This window comes from Erythranthe guttata, chromosome 7, assembly GCF_056151865.1.
Source record: "Erythranthe guttata isolate IM_541 chromosome 7, IM_541, whole genome shotgun sequence".
Taxonomy (NCBI): domain Eukaryota; kingdom Viridiplantae; phylum Streptophyta; class Magnoliopsida; order Lamiales; family Phrymaceae; genus Erythranthe; species Erythranthe guttata.
This window is the reverse complement of record NC_142539.1, coordinates 1,316,469-1,335,744: the sequence shown is the minus strand read 5'-3', so window position 1 is coordinate 1,335,744 and position 19,276 is coordinate 1,316,469. Positions and strand designations below refer to the sequence as shown.

Below are 19,276 nucleotides of genomic sequence, written 5' to 3'. Positions count from 1 at the left end.
ATTTATTTTACAATTTTAGCTTTATTTAGAATCCTAGGATGGAGCATGACCCACCCGGATTGAGAACCGGATCCGACCCGAACCGACACAAAAATCATCCTTTACGCGTCATTTCAATAGTCAAGGTATATACCTCTCCGTAATTTGGGTAGAGAGAGAGAGAGAGAGAGATAAGCACAGAAATATCTAGAGAGAGAAAATTGCAGAGGAGAACCCGACCAAATCGTCGTCGCAACCAGAGATCTGAGAAGATGTACGGCTACGCTGGCGTGAGTAGCGACGGCCCCGCCGCGATGAAGGGCGGAGAATTCGACATAGAATCCGGCGATATGCTGTACCCTGGGATCGGGCACGGCGAGAACCAGCTGCGATGGGGGTTCATACAGAAAGTCTACGGGATATTGGCGGCGCAGATCCTCATGACCACCGTCGTCTCCGCGGCTGTTGTTCTGTACGCTCCGATCAACGATCTCCTCCGCGGAAATTCCGTCCTCCTGCTTTTCCTCATCTTCACGCCCTTCATATGTGAGAGTTTTTTTTTTTTTTTTTAAATTAATTGATTCTGCTTTTAATCGCGATTTTGTATATGCATTATCCAATTTGCATAACCAGGTGGTACATTTCTCTGATGATTGATACTTATGTGCGTTGATGAAAAATTGGTATCTGTCAATACTCTGTCAATACTCAATAGGCGACATTTGCTAGGGCAATTCTAAGATATTTCTTTTTCTCTCCCCGATAATTACACCATCATGAAATCGTTGACCAATATTTGAGTCTTATTGTCGAAATTTCTTGATCCACTGATCTTGCCTTTCATATATGTATTGTAATTTTATACATAAAAATTGCAGATCTGTCTGGTTATTGGGACTTTTTACATGATGTCTAATTTTGCTTTGTTAATGGAGGAATAGGTTGTCTTTCCCATAAATCATTCTAATGCCAAGCCGATGATTTACTTAAATTATTGTTAATATGTGGAGAAGAGGTCTTGTACCCAAAAGGTTCCATTATGATGAGATGCCTTAACAAAGATATTATTGGAAATAAAGTTTGGTTAAAAAGGTTATATTTTTTTTGGAACACGTCTTAGTTTTCATAAGATAATGCTGAAAAACAATTGTCAACACATGATATCACTTCTCAGGTTCCACTACCTTGTCATCTCGCATGTTTTACGTTTTTTTTCTTCTTTTTCTTGCTTCATTTCCCTGTTACTAAGAAATCTATTTCTTGCCTAGTGTTGTGGCCTCTGCATGTTTATCAACAAACACACCCACTGAACTTCATTTTCCTTGGGCTCTTCACCGCTTCTCTAAGCCTGACAGTTGGCGTGAGCTGTGCCAACACTGAAGGTAAAGTAGCTCACAATAAATTTCAAGATGAACACAATGGTGTAATAAAATAAATGCTTATCCTGATTTTCACCGTTGCAAATTACAGGAGCAATTGTGCTTGAAGCCTTAATATTGACGTCAGCTGTAGTTTCAGCTCTGACCGGCTATACTTTCTGGGCTTCTAAGAAGGGCAAGGACTTCAGTTTCCTTGGTCCCGTCTTGTTTACTAGCCTCTTCATCTTGGTTTTGACCGGTTTTATTCAGGTCTCTTTCTCTTGATCTCGATTATTATGTAGAGGGCATTAGTTGGCATCATTGATTAATATTTATTAAAAGCATACTATTTGTTGGTAATGCAGGTGTTCTTCCCGCTAGGATCTACCACTGTCGCCATTTATGGTGCAATTAGTGCCATAATTTTCTCAGGTTACATTGTTTACGACACTCAAAACCTGATCAAGCGATTCTCGTATGATGAGTACATCTGGGCTTCTGTGACCCTTTTTTTGGATGTTCTCAATCTCTTCCTCACCATTCTGCGAATGCTGAAACAGGACAACTGAAAAGCTACGATGTACTTACTGCATAAACCGTGTTTTTTGTTCTTCCGTAAAATCATAGATTGTTGCTTTATTTTCTCCTCTAGCAAAATATATAGAGACAATTGTGTGGAAATTGCAAGTCTCTCTGCACATGTGAATATGTGGTTGCTACTAATCACAAAGTCATGTATTCAAACGGGGACGGTTTGTCTTGAACTTGTGTGAGTCGATCAACATTAATAAGCTACGTATTTTGTATAAATTTGAGTTTTCTGTAATGTGATATTCAAATGCTGACGAGAAATTTTATTCTATGTTTTGTTGTGCAATTTCCACAATTCAATGAACTCAGTGTGAATGTATGTTAGTTAATTCCTTGTGCCAATTTAATCAAGGAAAACATTACGAGGTCCGCGATTTACTGTTGGTCCGTAACATAATCAAAAAATTAGGTTGATGGTACATCGAGCGAAGATGACTTATTATTCACTGTTCGGTATTACATTGTTACTAATAATACATGGACTCTCTCTCTCTCTCTCTCTCTCTCTCTCTCTCTCTCTCTCTCTCTCTCTCTCTCTCTCTCTCTCTCTCTCTCTCTCTCGTTTTCTCCCCGTCGTTACTCGATAGAGGACAAGCAATATGTTTCAAAAGTTAACAAACCAATTGTGCAAATAATAAGAACAAGAAGAAATCCAAGCAGATTGAAATCCAACACTTAATTCGTAAAATTTGTATCATCGCAATTGCTAGTCATAAAGCCAACGTATATCGTAATTATATCAAGTTTCAAGCATTCAGCAATAATCGAGCTGAATCGAAAAAGTAAGGAGTAGAGCTGAGATCTTCACACGATACAATTATCTCAACTGTGATTCCGAAATAGAGAAGCAAATTTACACTATGTAAGCATATAGACCGGGAAAAAAAACGAGAAGACAAACATAAACATCACAATTTCAATGCTATTCGTATTTGCAAACCGGAATTGCAATGAACTTGAGCAAAAGAATCAAAATCACAACTTAACCGGCACATCTTCATCATCATCCTCAATATCCCACGACAGATCTTCATCTTCCTCCGCACCACTCGGCCGCTTCGCCAAATCGATTTCACTACTAGTGTTCTTGTGGGACCCACGTTCGGTTATCTTGCTCTCGTCGCCACTCCCAATATCTTCAATCTCATCCCACCCAAGATCATCCTCCGCATGCGACGATCTTTGGCTCGAAATAATCGAAATATCACTTCCAATTTTACCCTCGGAAGAAACCTCTTTCTCGTTGCATATTAACCCCTCCCCTAAATTATCATCATCTACAACAAAAACACCACTATTTGTTCCCGATACACCAACACCCTCATCCTCCACAATTTCAACTTGTGAATTATCTTTCTTCAAATCATCTTTCGGCTTTAAATCAAGATTCCCTTCACTATTATCAACACCATCTTCATCATCATCATCGTCAACATCCCAACTCAATTCTTCTTCTTCGTCGCCAGAAATCGCCCGTTTCACAATCCTTGCTCTTGCCTCCTCTGCTTTAACAATCTTATCAACCCTATAAAAGTACCTGCACCAAAATGTCTCCTCATCGACTTTCTCCGGCACAACCTCATTGTAAATCTCCTTAATCACACCATTTTCTTTGACTAATCGTTCGATTTCATCTCTCCTTTCATCAACTCTAAACCCTAATTTCCACTCGCTATAGTCACCCTCCTCCACTTCCTCACAGTAAGTCGTAACATTCGATTGCAACCCACGAATAATCGCCTCTAATCTACTATACGGCTTGGCGGTCCCGCCAAGATCGGGACTAACTCCTGCATCATCATCACTATCCGAATAACCATCATTTGGGGCAAAGTTCAAATCTTTACCGATTATTTCGGAGACGGTAGACCCAACATTATCGATCGCCTGCCCCACGGCTTCAAGCGACTCCTGGGCAATGGCGGCACCAGACTCGAGCCGAGCCGGGAGGTCCTGGACGGCTCGGCTGGCGGCCTGGCGTATAACCGAGGTCTCCTTTTTCAATTCCGTGCTGAAGTCCTGGAGATCTTTGTAGTAGTTGTCGATTAGGGATTCGGATTTCGATGCTATGGTCCTGAAAAGGGTCGATCCGAATTCCCATGACGAAGCTGCAGGAGGGGTATTTTCGGGATTCGTGGGGGTGGGGGTGGAGGGGGTCGACGGCGGAGAGGGGTCGGGGGTGGGTTCAGAGAACACTGATTTGAAGAAGTCCATTGAGGGGGGGAGGAGAGATTGAAGGAGGTGAGATAGATACAGACGATGCTGTATATCGATCGATACACGCAGTTAGCGTGTGTTGTGTGTGTTCAGTTCATCGCTTATATGAATTGGTGATTGATGGCGGATAGATCTGAATCAATTGTTCTTGATGAGGGTTTGGTTTGGTTTGGGGGAATTACAGTTGAAAACGTGAGTCGGTGATATTTCGATAGATAGATACAGAATGTGGACGGCGGCGTATATACGTATAATACCACCACGATGGAAATGGAAACGCAAATGGATGCGGCGTCGTTTTAATTGACTTGTGTGTATATTAATAGTGCATTAATTATTTATTAGCCATTAGCTAGAGTATATAGTATATTTGTTTTCGTAAATTGCAGTTTAACCCTCTAGGATTTGAACTTTGTGCATATAAGTCCCTTGTAGTTTCAATATAAGCACATATGACATAACCACCATGTAGTTTGAACTATGTGCGCACGACCCCGCTATGGTATGCCATTTGATAATCACGAAGAGAATTTTTTTGAGAATACTATGGAGCATATTAAAATATAAGGACTCACGTGCACAAAGTTCAATTATGAATACCCGATTTTTTTTCAAAAGTGCTAATTTATCGTATTCGTCCAACTTCAATCCATAGTTGTGTATATTATTATTTGAGCCGGCTCAGTTCATTTACATATCTTTATAGGGTAAATTACAAACACCCCCCTGAAGTATGGTTAATTCACGAAAAAAACCCATTTTGTTTGGATAATTACATCTACCCCCTTCAATTATGATTTTTTCTTACACCTCCACTCTTATGGTGCCAAATTCAACAAAACCATCTAGATTCCGTGGAATGTGCTCTAGCTTGTACTCGTTATGTGTAAAAATACAGTTTCCGATGCACCACAATCTGATACATACAAGTTAAAAAACACATATTATGATCATCTTGCTTCATAATGTAGAGTTCGAATGGGATAAAACGAATACAAAAGTGATAATATTCTATATAATCTCAAAGACTCCACTAATTTTGAGGAGTTGAGGGGGTGGTTGTAATTTTTCAAACAAGAAGGGGGGTTTTGTAATTTGACCATACCTCAGGGGGTGTTTGTAATTTACCCTATCTTTATATTCATTTCATATATGTGATGAACTACGATGTAAAATAAGCACAGACGAATTCAATTCCAAAATGACAAACGAGACACATTCGATTCCGGAAATTTCTTATATATAAACTTGTTAGCCTTCTCAACACCTTTTTGCTCATATAATTACATAAATAACAACATAGGAACATTTGTAAATTCTTGAAATATGAACACACACACACACACATACACAGAGCAAGATTAGACAAATATGAAGAACATGAGTAAAGATTATCCTATCTCCAAATTGAAGAGCTTATGATACAGCATAATTAGCTACAGGCCATTTAACCCCACCTGGAGACAAAAAAAAAAAAAAAAACGAATAAAAGGCTATAAATATATGGATTTCGGCCGGTCATAAAGCATCTGATACCTTCGGGTTTTTTTTTCCGTAATGCGTGGTAATTCTTTTTACTTTTCAATGTTGGAGATGCTAAGCTTGAATATAAGAACTCTGGAAGAATAAGATCATGATCCCGAGTTATATAGACGATCAATATATATGTATATATGAAGAAGGTCAAAATGGTAATTACCTAAGAATCAAGCCTGGGAAGACGAGATACTCTCTCTATTTCCTTGATTATAAGTTCCTTTTCCTCTTCAAATTGATCATCTTCGGCACCTGCAATGACCGGACATATTTTTACCGGGCACAAATTATTTACTGTGTGAAAGACGAAGGACGTATATAAAACCAGGTAAAAAGATCTTGAATAAAGCCTTTTGTGGTTGTCGATAGTCTCGTTTCTTAACCAGTTGTTTCTGTTTAGTAAGAAAAAAACAAAAGGTTATGGATGGAAATGTAGTTAACCTTTGCCAGGAGATAGACTATGGAGCAGTTCCAAAAGCCTTTCGTGGTTCTTTGCAAGGATAACTTTTATGTCACGAGGTTTGTTTGGGTTAGCCACAAAAACCTGCAGCCGATGTAAGCAAATCATATCGAAATTGTCCTATACACACACACACACACACACACACAAGATTAGAAGGGAAGTATAAGCCTTCTTTCACACTCTAATTTGCTTCTCAAGATTGAAACAATCCATAGAAAGCATTAAATTCTACCAAAATTGCAAATAAACGAGAATAAGCATGTTGTTTACCTTGAAAATATGGAAGGCGGATATTTGGATGTTTTTGCTAGAATCCTGTAAAAATATATCTCGGTTATAGAAAATATGCTAAAATATCTTAAAAGACAATTCGAAAAACTATCCTTAAAGCAACTTTCTGTTAAACTTCGGAAGCATGTAATGCATGAAAGAATCTTTACATAAGCATGTGGATAGATATATAACCAACTAAAATACACCATGATTCATATATGCTTACTAACTGTATTATGGATTCCGAAAATCAAACTGCGTTGAACATATGTAAGAAGGTTAACTCATGCCCCAAGAAGTAAAAGGGTAGGCTACCTTGTTCTTAACTTCCTCAAAGTTGTAGGTAAAGGTGAAAATGAACGCAGTTTCGTTCGTGCAACTGTAAGTGCTTGATATTGATCGTATAAATAAAAGAAATTCCAAAGCCATCGGGAGAAAACTTGAAAAGTACCTTGAGTAATGTCATCATGACTTTTAAGTGGCGAACCTCTGCAATGTAGCGTTTCATTATATGGGAATTCGGAGACTCGAGAAGAAAGTCCGAGAGAAGCTAAAGTTCATTGAAGATAACATGTTAATAAAATACAAGATATATAACGGAGAAGCCAGATTAGCTTACAGTGAACAAACCTTCAAAGACTGCCTTCTCGTCACGTAGTTAGCCGATGCCAAAAGTATTTCATATTGCTCAAAAAACTGAAAAAAGGGATAAAATTATTTAGTACACGAGTATACAATTTTCACATGTTGCAATATATATGTTTATTATTGGAATAACATGATATAAGCCAACAAACTTCTTCTGGACGGGGATAATTAACTGACAAATTTTTATACTTCAATTGTAATACAGATAGAGAATGGGTAGAACCTCGTCGTAGTGAGTAGTCAGGAATTCAGAAACCGCAGTTTCATGCTTAGTGAGCAAATCCTGAAAATTGACAGTCACACAGTAAATAATAGCACCAAGGTACTTTAAGGCGATGATCAGACCATCTGAGAATCAATAAACGAGAGATCTTACCTTAAATGTAGCGAATGCATCAGAGGCAACATCAAAGGTAGGTAACTCAACAAATTTGAAGAATAACTCAAAGCTGGGAGACTCCAATATGTATCTGAAATACAATTATGTAATTTTTAGATATTGAAGTTCTGCAAGATAAAAAGAGGCCTTGTAAAATTCCTTTTCTGACACATGGTTTGAGCAGCCTTCCTTGTAAATACCAGAGAAACGGGCAACTTCTATAGGATATAAAACGAGTAAAATGAAAGGCATGTCTATCTTACTTTGCAAGAGTCGGCAATTTGATACACTCCCTCAGCATATGCCCACAAGTCAGAGCGATTTCCTTGTTATCGTAGCTGTTTGTTGTACACGCAGTATATAGCCGATTGTCAAACATCAATTTGACATGAGAAGACATAACACAATCATGAAGATTGTCAAAAATCCATTTATTGCAGTACAAACCAGAAGAGAACATTAAATTCAGTATCCCGGAAAATTTGTACAAAATGCTTACAACCAATAAAGGAAGTGTATGCTAATTAAATATCATAGAGTTAGCTATTAATTGCAATTAGCTTTAATTCATACAATAAATCATCTCCGGGATTTCATAAACTTAAGAAATTTATCTTAACGATAGAATAAATTACACATGCCATCAGGATACATGAAAAAATAAATGAAAGCTGAGCATCTGGCGTATAAATAAATATATATATGCTCTCACCAAACGACAAGGAAGTCAAGCAACTCCAGATGGTTCTCCAGGTATTGTACACAGCAAAACACTGAATCAACCTTTTGCTTTAGCAATATCGACCAACAGTGCACTATATTTTTCCTTGTCTGCGTGGAGATATCATACGATTCTCAAGTACAGAAATACAGTGCGTATATCTACATACATTTCTAAGTTTTGCTTTATTTGACAGTAATATAATGACTAAGTACTTACTTCCCATCCCAGAGTAGGTAACTTGTGAAAAAGAAGAGAAATAACGTCTTCGTTACAGATTTCAAGGGTCAACTGTGCGATTTGATCAGAATTTGGCTCAATCTCGCCATCTCCCGACAACATGGTTCTCATTGTCACTATGTTCTTCTCAACTTCCTCTAAAGCCTGTATCATAGTACGGCCAAAATAAGTAATATGATGCTATGTACATGCCATCTACTTCAATTATGTACGCACTGAATTAGAGATAAATAAAAAAATTTCTCCTCAAATGATTAAAACGAAGATCGAATGGTAACTCTTATATATAACGGCGGCATACTCACGTATTAACTCATCGTACATAACACAGTAATTTTGAGAAGATGCCATATTCATTTACAAAAAAACTCATTATAGATAAAATTATAACAATCCAACTGCAAGTTCTGCTCTTTCTAACTAGTTCCTATCGCATTCCGCAAACATATTTCTCCACGGAGCAAATGTTTGAGCTACATTGAAGTAACAATTCAAAAGTCTAGATAACCAGTACAATCATCAACAGAATACTACTAAAATTCAGAGACAACTTCCATATCGCTTTTTAAATATCGAAACAGGGACGCATTTCAACAAAAAATCGGTACTTAATCGAGCATAAAAACACTAATTATACCATAATCAGCGCAACATAACAACACTCCAGCCAAAAAAAAAAACATCATAGATCAACCACATTATAAATTGAAGCAAAATTTATCACAGAATACTACTAAATTTCAGAAACAACTTCATTTTCGCTTTTCAATATCGAAACCGGGACGCATTTCAACAAAAAATCGGTACTTAATCGAGCATAAAAACACTAATTATACCATAATCAACGCACCATAACAACACTCCAGCAAAAAAAAAAAAACATCACAAATTAACCACATTTCGATTGAAGTAAAATTAATACTTGAAGAAAAAATGCAAAAAAAAAGTGTTGACCTTTTCTAGGGCTTTGACTTCAGCTACAGTTTTAGAGTCCAGAGCCACGAGACTATCCTTGATCGCCTTCGCCAATTCCTGCGGGGTTCTAGGCCTCGATTGCTTGAAGAACGAGAACGACATTGTTGAATTTCTCTCAAAATCTGTGAAATTTCTAACCGATAATCGCTGGGCTTCAATCAGAATTTTGTTGCGATAGCTTGAATTTTGCGGGAAGTGTGAGAGTGGTAGTTGGGAGGATTTTTTTTTGCAGAAATCAGTTCTGGTTTTTGGATTTCCTGATTGATTGATTGGTCGATCGAATGATTGAAGTGAAGTACGCGTGTTTGTCTGTAAAACCCGCTTTTAGTATAAAGTCGTTGAAATCATTTCAGTACCACCTTATATATAAGGCTCCGCTAATGGGCCTAGCCCAACAGTCCTATTAAGTTAATTTATTTGCCCCATCTAAATTCTAAACTCCAATAGTTTCTCTCGAAAATTATCAAATATATTTTTTAGAGTAAATAATGGATAATATCAAATTACGAAAACGCCCCTTATTTTTCGGTAACTACAACCAACCCTCAACTATGAATCTTTTTACACGTTTACCCTTGCGGTGTCAAATTTAGTGGAATCTTCTAGATTGTGTAGAATATTCTCCAGTTTGTACATATTTTACTCCACATTTTGAAATACGATGATCATACAATGTGTCTCTTGTTTTGTAAATATCAGATTGTGGTGCATCAAAAACTGCAAACGAGTACAGACTAGAGAACATTTCACGAAATCTAGAAGATTATATCGAATTGGACACCATAAGAGTGTGGACGTGTAAGAAGATTCATAGTTGAAGGGGTGGTTGTAATTACCTAAACAAGAAGATTTTTTTCGTAATTTGACCTCACCTTAGGGCTGGGGTGCATAATTTACCCATAAATATTGGAAAAAGTATAGTTTTCATCCCTCAACTTTGCACCGATTACACATTTGGTCCCTCATATTTACAAAAAACACATTTGATCCCTCATGTTTCAATAATTTAATATTTTTGGCCATTTCCGTCAATTTGCCGTTGGTCCGCCAGTCAATGATGTACACACGGTTGATTGCGTTAGTACTAACGAAAAATTGACGAAAAAGACTATAAATATTAAATGTTTAAAACATGAGGGACCAAATGTGTTTTTTGTAAGCATGGGGGACTAAATATGAAATCGGTGCAAACTTGAAGGACAAAACTTGTATTTTTTCTCATAAATATATATATTTATATATTATAAATTATCAAATCTATTTTTGAAGAACCAAAAATATTTTCCCCTTTCAAATTTATTATTATGCATTTTCAAAATTTATTCTAAATAATCATGTAATTTAATACAAAGTTTCAGTTTTTTACTTTTTTTTCCCAATAAAAAAATAAAAAAATAAAAACCCAAGCTTTCCCGTATTGGAAGCGATCTCTTTCATCTCTGGCAGTAGATTAGCATTAAATCTGCTTTACCCCTCACCTGAAAATTCACCACACACACTACTGTGTGAGATTACATAAATGTGTATCTATCGATTCTCTATTTTGCATCCTGTATCTATTGCTCGCACAATTTGGAGGTGGAGATTGTAAATTAAGGAAATCAGAGAGAGAAGAAAAAAAATGAGGGGTTCCGATCTGATCAACGCGGTTCTGCCGGACGAATTGATACTGGAGATATTCCGGCACGTTGATTCGAAGCCGAGCCGCGACGCCTGCTCGCTTGTTTGCAAGCGGTGGCTCAGCCTCGAGTGCCTCAGCCGTGACACCATCCGCATCGGCGCCTCCGCCGCCCCGGGCAACCTCGTCAACCTGCTTAGCCGCCGCTACCCTAATACGCGATCCATATTTATCGACGAACGCCTCTCTATTTCACTGCCTGTAAAATATGTAGGTGACCTCAATTATTATCTGCACCTTTTTTTTTAATTATTGTTTTTAAATCTTATACTGGCTGGATAAGATAATGGAGGATTTGTTTAGATTGGTTACAATTATTCTGTAGTTGATTTTCAAGATTTTTTTGTTTGGGTGTGTGTTGTTTTGCTGATTAGTGAATATGTGATTTTGTGGAAATATTCAAGTTGTTAAATTTAATCCATCAAGGTGATGAATTACTATGTGTTCGATTTCGATATGTACTTTTTCTTTTTCTTTTTTCAATTTAGGAGGATTTTCCTTAAATTTGAGAAGTCGTTGGGGGTACATTGGTGTACTCAATTGAGCTGATCGTATTAATTCTTCTCGTTGTTTTCGTGTAGAATTTGGGATAGACACTATAAGCGTAGCTCCATTTTCGACACCAACTAATTTCTTCTTGTGATGCAGATAAAAAGACGTCGAACTAATCGTGATGGTTCTGATCAAAGTATGCCCGGAGATGATGTGATGGGAACAAACAGCTTGTCGGACGCTGGTTTGGCAGCTGTTGGAGAGAGCTTTTTGAAACTTGAAAATTTGTCTCTTATATGGTGCTCTAGCATTACAGATGCGGGGCTCCGATCTTTTGCGGAGAAATGTAGATCACTTAAGTCTCTGGATTTACAGGTAATTGCCTAAATTTTACTTTTGTTTATATGGTGTAAATCTATCGTGGTTCTCACTTTTCTTTCTCGAACGTATGAAACTGAACAATAGCCTTAGACTTGTTGGTTCTGTGGTGGTGGAACCGTAAAACTTCCTTGTTAGTGTATTCTGTTTGCTCTTCTATCAAGGACTATCACCTGAGTATTTTTTATTTCTTATTCTCGCTTTAAGGGCTGCTACATCGGAGATGGAGGTTTGACTGCTGTAGCAGAATGCTGTAAATTTCTTCAGGATTTGAATTTGCGTTTCTGCGAAGGATTGACGGACGCAGGACTGGTTCCCGTGGCCGTTAGCTGCGGGAGGAATTTGAAATCGCTTGGGGTCGCAGCTTGTGCTAAAATTACCGATCTCTCGTTAGAAGCAGTGGGATCTCACTGCAGATCTCTTGAATCCTTGTCACTAGACTCGGAGATCATCCACAACACAGGCTTGGTTGCCGTGGCCAAAGGATGCTCTATGCTGAAAGTTCTTAAACTTCAGTGCCTAAATGTAACAGACGAGGCTTTGCAAGCTGTTGGCGTTTTCTGTTTATCTTTGGAGACGTTGGCCCTATACAGCTTCCAGAAATTCACAGACAGGTCAGTCTTTTTTCACTCTATTTACGCTAACGCTCTCTGAGTAGAGATGTACGGAATAACCCGTTTATTCTCTATAGTAGTCTCAAATCTATTATTCAAATGTGTACAGGTATGGTCATAGCCCTTATTTTATTGATGTAATTGAATATTAAAGCCTGGAAAAAGATAATGTAATTGATATCTAAGACCATCTTCTCTCCATTTGCAGGAGTCTGTATGCCATTGGAAAACGATGTAAAAAATTGAAAAATCTTACGTTGAGCGACTGCTACTTTCTAAGTAACAAGGGTTTGGATTCTGTAGCTGTTGGTTGCTCAGAGCTTACTCACATTGAACTAAATGGCTGCCACAATATAGGAACTGACGGACTGAAATCTATCGGAAAAAATTGCGTGTAAGTGTCTGGCCTCTCTTCTTGCGCTTGCTTTCTCATTTATTTCTTGTAAACGTTTTTTTTCCCTCGTAATCTCACTGATTATGACTGCAGCCAACTGTCGGAGTTAGCCTTGCTGTACTGTCAGCGGATAGAAAACGATGGATTAAGTGAAATTGGTAAAGGATGCAAGTACTTGCAAGCTCTTCACTTGGTGGATTGCTCGGGTATTGGAGATGAATCCATATGTAGTATTGCTAGAGGGTGTAAGAACTTAAGGAAGCTCCATATTCGTCGATGTTATGAGGTACTCTTTGTTATTTTCCCACCTGAAATCAACCATTCTTTGCATGTTATTGGTTTGGTCCTCGATTCTATTCTAACACTCTCGTTTCTAAGTATGGCTTTCATTTGCACCGTTAACAGGTGGGTAATAAAGGAATAATTGCTATTGGTCAAAATTGTAAGTTTCTCACAGATCTCAGCCTACGATTCTGTGACAGGTTAGGAATCCCTCTCGTCCCCTCCTTTTCCGTTTATTTTGAAAAGAATAATTTGCTAAATTTAAAGGTTGTTAGAATCTTAGTTCATGTGCTTAAAGCTTAAATCTGATATTTCTCGGGTGTATGATTACCAGAATCGGGGATGAGGCACTGATTTCAATAGGTCAAGGCTGTTCCTTGCACCATTTGAATGTAAGTGGCTGCCACCAAATTCGGGATGCTGGAATAATAGCTATTGCTAGGGGCTCCCCTCAACTTAGTTATCTCGATGTTAGCGTTCTTCAGGTTTGCCTTTGGACCCCGTCTCTCCGTATCTGTACATGCCTAACAAAAAACGGTATTGCTAAAGAGAATATTCTTTTAACTTGCCCAAAAAATAATACTAAAATACGACGCGATTGGAAAATAATAATCGTAAATTCTTGCACGCTAATTTGAACATGTGTTATGTATATACGACCCTCCGTTTTGCCAACTTGACCCCCAATACATAGTTAGTTTATAAGCTGCAATTATATGCTTTGTTTTTCTACGACACAGAATCTCAGAGACAATGCAATAATGGAGTTGGGCGAAGGCTGCCCGTTACTTAAAGACATAGTTATATCACATTGTCGACAAATAACAGACACGGGTGTTAGCTATCTCGCGAGGAAGTGCGCATTTCTGGAATCTTGCCACATGGTTTATTGCCCCGGAATCACAGAAGTTGGAGTTGCCACCATTGTTACAACATGTACGAGGATCAAGAAGATATTAGTCGAGAAGTGGAAGGTTAGTGCCAGGACAGAGAGACGAGCGGGTTCCATCATCAACTACCTATGCGTTGACCTTTGAAATCGTTTTCCGTTAGTTTGAAAAAGACACACCGGTCGAAATAAAGCGTGACTTAGTATGTATTCTGTTGTCTCGTGTTGTATTTGTAGTGTAGTTGGTAATAAGGTCTGATTCACTGTTGGTTTACTATTGTATGTGTGGGATTCTGGTTTAGATTCTATAGTAATTTTACATGTTTGAATTATTATATATTACAATAAATTTAAATGGACTTAGTAAGAAATAATTACAGTTTTCGTCCCTATATTACACACATTTTTCTATTTTGGTCCTTAAATTTTTTCTGTCATGAAATTGGTCCTCAAATAACTTAAACTATTAATCCGGCGTTTGAAATTGATTTTAACTTATTAAGTTGGTACCAATCGGTTTCGGGCAAAAAGAAAAAAAAAAATCGGTCCGCGGAAATTTTAATTACAGTTTTCGTCCCTATATTATATATATTTTTCTATTTTGATCCTTAAATTTTTTTGGCTACGAAATCGGTCCTCAAATAACCAGCTTTTTTATATAATCTGCCGTTTGAAATAGATGTTAACTCGTTAAGTTGGTACCAATTGGTTTCGGGAAAAAGAAAAAAAAAATCGGTTCGGGAAATTTTCGGTTTTTAAACCGTTATTGGTGAAATTAGTAACTTATTTCAATATATAATTGAACTTAAAATGAATTTAGCAAAAAAGTTTATAAGGTCAAAGTGAAATGGTTGGCAATTAGCAAACGTGCTTGCGTTTATCTTTTATTTTCTTTATTATATTATTAATTAATAATTACGAATATATAAATATTTCAGAAAATGTGATTTGGTCCCATTCGTTCCGGGTCGGGTCGACTGTCTCTCTTAAAGTTTACTCATCGCTATTCGCTACGTTGCTTCACAAACCGAAAATTCTGAAGGAAAAACGAAAAGTGAACGAAAATTCTGAAGGAAAAACGAAAAGTGAAAATGCCGAGTGGCTGCTGCATCAGAGCTCTGTGGATTCTCAACAATCAAGACACTGTTATTTTCTCCAGGTAGCCTTTGCCTTTTTGTTTTACTTCTTCGTAATTTTTTTTCAATAGCGTCAGATCGATGGGTGAAATTGAGGGTTTTACAGTTAATTTGGATAAAAACAAATATCAGGAAATTTCCGGTGGTGGAGAAGCGGTGGCGCGTGTCTTGTGAAAAGGAAACTGACGATAATCTGAAGTATTATTTATTGCCCAATGATTCAGAGTTGGCTGCTGCTTTCATTGATCGCAAAAAGAGGTCAGATTCAGATTTTTTGTTTGGATTGAAAATAATGTCTTTCGTTTGATTTGATAGGTTTACAGAATCTGTGTTTGTTTAGCTCAATTTTACATTTGTTTAAACTACTGTAGATTTTATCAATTTATTTGTATAAATGTGGATTATTATCATTTATTGCGATGGTTGTAACTGGTTCACTGAATAATGAAGGGAGGGTTCTGCTCGAGGATTCGGTATACGTGTAAGCCAATCTGTTAGAGGATCAGATTCATGGCTTGATGATCCGATTACTCGTCATGTAATTAGTTTGTTCATCAATGGAGAAGAGAAAGTGGAGAACAATCTCTTGTGGCCTCTCGTGTTACATATAAGGGGTTCTTATTCGATTCTTGTTCTGCCTTTGGTTGAACCACGCCATTTGAAATCTTATTCAAGAATGTGCGGTAAATCGGACTGTGGCAGCGCTGTAGGAGCAGATGAGAATTTGTCTTCACTCCTCCTCGATCTTCCTTCCATCACAGGGTATGGTAAGTTGTACATTTTTTACTTGCTTGATTGAAGTTCCCCTTTTTTTTCCCACCAAAACTATGACATTTTCTTTTGGGTGATACGGATATAATATTTTTGAAAGCTGTCTTCTTGAATTGTTACGCTCAATATATCAATTTAATTTGTGAATTAGGGGGTTTATTGTGGCGCAAGCAATTGGAGACGTAATACTTGGAGAAGTAATGGAGCCAGAAGTACTTGTTGCTGCATCACCCTCGGTGGGAGGGTTACTGGATTCCCTGACGGGTAGTATCGGAATTTCAGGTATCTCAGCAAGAGCAAAACCCGTAGCTTCACCTGTCTCAGCATCCACTGTTTCCGGAACTTCTTCGAGCGGTACTGTAATGTTCGATTCTCCAAAGGCGGTTTCTAGGCCATTGGAGAAGGATGTACTTCGGTCTTTCATCAGCAGCGCCATGCCCTTTGGTTGGTAATCCTTTTTTTTTAATGGTATTTTCTCGTCGAATAATTTAAGAAAAGAAAAAGAATTTTGAATCAGTATTCAAACGAATAATATATTTAACATTTTTAACTGAAAATAAAAGTATAAATAAATCACACCAAGCTGAAAAAGTCTTAATACATAGCAATTAAATAATGTCTTAGAAAATCCTTACGATTCTCATTTCCTAAAAGAAGTTTTCTAAGAAAAATTCAATTGGTTGAGAAAGCCCTAATTATATCTCATTTCTCAAATCATATTTCTGTCTTTATTTACGTTCACCATTTTTCTTTTCCAAAATCTAGTTACTTATATAAAACATTGTCGTGTACAATAGAATAACTATTAGAGGTATAAATATTAAATGTAGTGATATAATTGTTGTGTGCATATTTCATTAAACATATACAATAAAGTAGCAATTAGAGTGTTGATTAGAACCTCTTGAGGTTTTGAGTTTATTGTGGGAATATGTCGAGATAATCATGAAAAAAATTTGTGAAAGCATAGGTGAATGATCGTAAGTTTATACTTTAAAAAAAAAATAAAAAATACAAGATCCGCCATTGCTCCTCTTGATTTTTTTTTGGTGTACGAAGGTTCTATAATATTGTTCAATTGATCCTTTTATACTCGTTGTAGGCACACCACTAGATCTCAGCTATTCAAACATTTCCGCGATCAAGACAACCGGATTTTCTTCATCAGATACACCTCCCACAGAGCGTAAGCAACCAGCTTGGAAGCCGTATCTATACAGAGGGAAGCAACGGATTCTTTTCACAGTCCACGACACAGTCCACGCGGCACTGTACGATCGAGATGAAATTCCTGACGTGATAACAATTTCCGGGCAGGTCAACTGTCGGGCAGAGTTAGAAGGCCTGCCCGACATCTCCTTCCCGCTGACCGGACTGGACGCCGCCCGAATCGAGTCTTTAACCTTCCACCCTTGTGCTCAAGTTCCCGAGCATGGTGGTGACAAACAGGGCATCACCTTTTCGCCCCCGTTAGGGAATTTCGTGTTGATGCACTATCAAGCGCACTGTTCTGTGGGGCCCCCAGTAAAGGGGTTTTACCAGCTTTCGATGGTGTCGGAAAACGAGGGTGCGTTTTTGTTTAGGTTGAGCCTTCTGGAAGGTTATAAAGCTCCTATGGTGATGGAGTTCTGTATGGTGACTATGCCTTTTCCGAGGAGGAAAGTGCTATCTTTCGACGGTACGCCTTCGATCGGAACGGTATCAAATACGGAATATTCCGTTGAGTGGAAGATTGTAACCAACACTCGTAGTGTATCTGGGAAGACGATTGAGGCGACTTTTCCCGGGACTGTCAGATTTGCTCCGTGGCAACCTCAAAGAACGCCTTCATATGTATCGGCACTTGGAATCATGGCTGATGAAGACAGTGATCATGAAACAGAGTCTGGTGGCAGTATGGTAAATGTTGAGGATTATATAATGGAGAAAATGACGAAGGATCTTCATGCTGCTGATCTGGAAGATCCCTTTTGCTGGCAGGGATACAACTATGCAAAAGTATATTCCTTTCGCACTTTCTAACTTTTATTTGTTCAAGCAAACAACTTTATATAGATGTCATGTTACTTACTCCGACGAGTGCAGGTCTCCTTCAAGATGATAGGACCTTCTTTATCCGGAATGTCGATTGATCCTAAATCTGTAAGTCTTTTGTCACTTGCAGTTACCATTGTTTCTTATAACGAGATATGTTGCTTTCACCTCTGATCAGTTCCGTTTAAAACCATACAACTTCCAGTTTCTGTTTTCTAGTTACATGTCATTCAAAGAGCATAGAAGCGGAGATCTCTGCAAATTATGTCAATCTTAAATCGGAATGGTTTCCCGATTCATAAAAGGGGAAAATTGCTTCGTGTTTTTCTTTCTTTTATTTTTAATCCATCGGATCGGAACCTTCTTTGTCAAGAAGTTAACCTTCTTCCTGATTCATGAATTCTTTTTGTACCATTCTTTCAAATGTCAATTATTGAGTTGGAATATTTACGCTTATGCAGGTAAACATCTTTCCGGCAGTTAAAGCCCCGGTGGAAATTTCAACACAGGTAATCTTTATCTTTGTGTCGTTTATTTTCTAATAATCATTTCAATATTCATTTATTAATGCTATAATAATTAATAGGTTACTGCTGGGGATTATATTTTGTGGAATACATTGGGAAAATGTCCTGTCACAGCCACACCAAATGCATAGAAGAAGATTCATGCAGAAAGAAAAAAAAAATCGAAAAACACAATGCAATTCGATTCACAACAATACCGTCTGTTTCTTGATTTGCTCGATTTTTTTGTTCTTTTCTTTTTTGTCTGTTCGAGCTTAAGTTCTGATACACCAATGTATTAGCTTCGATTATTTTGAGTGATAAATATCGGCTTCTAATTATTCGCCATTACGTTATTGTTTTCGTCATGGTTAAATTATATGGCTTGGAGATTGTTATTCTACCCTCTGTTAATTACTCATTAATTAGTAAATTAAGATAATCGCCATAGCTGGATGGAAACAACTATTCGGTATTCGAAATTTACGAAACGCGTAAGTTTGTGAAGAGAACAATATATACATACATACATTCAACAAAAATAGGTCGCTACACTTTACAAATTTCAAACAATAACAAAAAAAAAAAAAACCAAAAAAAAAAAAAACAAAGAACAAAAACAAATTATGCATGCATGAAAGTACGTTCACCCCCAACTTATATACAATACACCACTTTGTGTGATAGCCAATTCTCTTTGTTCCTTATAAACTCCAATAGCA

General features: G+C 37.5%; 5 protein-coding genes across 6 annotated transcripts; 3 read left to right on the top strand and 2 right to left on the bottom strand.

The window, feature by feature from the left end:
- The first annotated feature begins 125 nt into the window (after window positions 1-125).
- On the top strand, window positions 126-2,214 carry LOC105977637 (Bax inhibitor-1 family protein). The gene is made up of 4 exons (XM_013002971.2): window positions 126-525; window positions 1,248-1,361; window positions 1,450-1,607; window positions 1,703-2,214. The coding sequence occupies exons 1-4, from the start codon at window positions 252-254 to the stop codon at window positions 1,904-1,906; spliced, it is 750 nt and encodes a 249-aa protein (XP_012858425.2). The 5' UTR covers window positions 126-251; the 3' UTR covers window positions 1,907-2,214.
- A 393-nt stretch (window positions 2,215-2,607) lies between these two features.
- LOC105949131 (uncharacterized) lies at window positions 2,608-4,471 on the bottom strand. The gene has a single exon (XM_012972410.2). The coding sequence runs from the start codon at window positions 4,140-4,142 to the stop codon at window positions 2,904-2,906; it is 1,239 nt and encodes a 412-aa protein (XP_012827864.2). The 5' UTR covers window positions 4,143-4,471; the 3' UTR covers window positions 2,608-2,903.
- Window positions 4,472-5,368: 897 nt separating this feature from the next.
- On the bottom strand, window positions 5,369-9,665 carry LOC105977647 (Mo25 family protein). Of its 2 annotated transcripts, XR_016032108.1 has the most exons (13): window positions 9,360-9,654; window positions 8,385-8,549; window positions 8,157-8,275; window positions 7,708-7,782; window positions 7,442-7,535; window positions 7,289-7,348; window positions 7,048-7,113; window positions 6,869-6,967; window positions 6,415-6,459; window positions 6,123-6,225; window positions 5,845-5,933; window positions 5,682-5,762; window positions 5,369-5,602 (listed from the first exon to the last, which is right to left on the bottom strand). XR_016032108.1 is itself a non-coding variant. In XM_088820584.1 (12 exons), the coding sequence occupies exons 1-11, from the start codon at window positions 9,480-9,482 to the stop codon at window positions 5,845-5,847; spliced, it is 1,038 nt and encodes a 345-aa protein (XP_088676710.1). In that variant the 5' UTR covers window positions 9,483-9,665; the 3' UTR covers window positions 5,689-5,762. The 2 variants fall into 2 exon arrangements, 1 of the variants encoding a protein (XP_088676710.1); XM_088820584.1 differs by lacking the exon at window positions 5,369-5,602 and having other exon boundaries at window positions 5,689-5,762; window positions 9,360-9,665.
- A 985-nt stretch (window positions 9,666-10,650) lies between these two features.
- LOC105977674 (F-box/RNI-like superfamily protein) lies at window positions 10,651-14,481 on the top strand. The gene is made up of 8 exons (XM_013003018.2): window positions 10,651-11,268; window positions 11,707-11,925; window positions 12,136-12,542; window positions 12,751-12,936; window positions 13,030-13,222; window positions 13,342-13,418; window positions 13,553-13,703; window positions 13,959-14,481. The coding sequence occupies exons 1-8, from the start codon at window positions 11,002-11,004 to the stop codon at window positions 14,253-14,255; spliced, it is 1,797 nt and encodes a 598-aa protein (XP_012858472.1). The 5' UTR covers window positions 10,651-11,001; the 3' UTR covers window positions 14,256-14,481.
- Window positions 14,482-15,027: 546 nt separating this feature from the next.
- LOC105977655 (clathrin adaptor complexes medium subunit family protein) lies at window positions 15,028-18,957 on the top strand. Its single transcript, XM_013002994.2, has 8 exons — window positions 15,028-15,266; window positions 15,376-15,501; window positions 15,694-16,005; window positions 16,166-16,458; window positions 17,117-18,012; window positions 18,100-18,156; window positions 18,510-18,557; window positions 18,635-18,957. Exons 1-8 carry the CDS (start codon window positions 15,199-15,201, stop codon window positions 18,704-18,706), a joined length of 1,872 nt encoding a protein of 623 aa, XP_012858448.2. The 5' UTR covers window positions 15,028-15,198; the 3' UTR covers window positions 18,707-18,957.
- Window positions 18,958-19,276: the final 319 nt, after the last annotated feature.

Excerpts from the sequence above, each read along its gene's own strand:
- LOC105977637 (XM_013002971.2), top strand. The coding sequence starts at position 252 with ATGTACGGCTACGCTGGCGTGAGTAGCGACGGCCCCGCCGCGATGAAG. Across the intron at positions 1,362-1,449 it reads GAGCTGTGCCAACACTGAAG|GAGCAATTGTGCTTGAAGCC; the intron begins GTAAAGTAGCTC and ends TGCAAATTACAG. Across the intron at positions 1,608-1,702 it reads TTTTGACCGGTTTTATTCAG|GTGTTCTTCCCGCTAGGATC; the intron begins GTCTCTTTCTCT and ends TTGGTAATGCAG.
- LOC105949131 (XM_012972410.2), bottom strand. The coding sequence starts at position 4,142 with ATGGACTTCTTCAAATCAGTGTTCTCTGAACCCACCCCCGACCCCTCT.
- LOC105977647 (XM_088820584.1), bottom strand. The coding sequence starts at position 9,482 with ATGTCGTTCTCGTTCTTCAAGCAATCGAGGCCTAGAACCCCGCAGGAA. Across the intron at positions 8,276-8,384 it reads TACCTACTCTGGGATGGGAA|ACAAGGAAAAATATAGTGCA; the intron begins GTAAGTACTTAG and ends ATCTCCACGCAG. Across the intron at positions 7,783-8,156 it reads CTTGACTTCCTTGTCGTTTG|CTACGATAACAAGGAAATCG; the intron begins GTGAGAGCATAT and ends TACAACAAACAG.
- LOC105977674 (XM_013003018.2), top strand. The coding sequence starts at position 11,002 with ATGAGGGGTTCCGATCTGATCAACGCGGTTCTGCCGGACGAATTGATA. Across the intron at positions 11,926-12,135 it reads TTAAGTCTCTGGATTTACAG|GGCTGCTACATCGGAGATGG; the intron begins GTAATTGCCTAA and ends TCTCGCTTTAAG. Across the intron at positions 12,543-12,750 it reads TTCCAGAAATTCACAGACAG|GAGTCTGTATGCCATTGGAA; the intron begins GTCAGTCTTTTT and ends CTCCATTTGCAG.
- LOC105977655 (XM_013002994.2), top strand. The coding sequence starts at position 15,199 with ATGCCGAGTGGCTGCTGCATCAGAGCTCTGTGGATTCTCAACAATCAA. Across the intron at positions 15,267-15,375 it reads GACACTGTTATTTTCTCCAG|GAAATTTCCGGTGGTGGAGA; the intron begins GTAGCCTTTGCC and ends AACAAATATCAG. Across the intron at positions 18,157-18,509 it reads TGTCGATTGATCCTAAATCT|GTAAACATCTTTCCGGCAGT; the intron begins GTAAGTCTTTTG and ends ACGCTTATGCAG.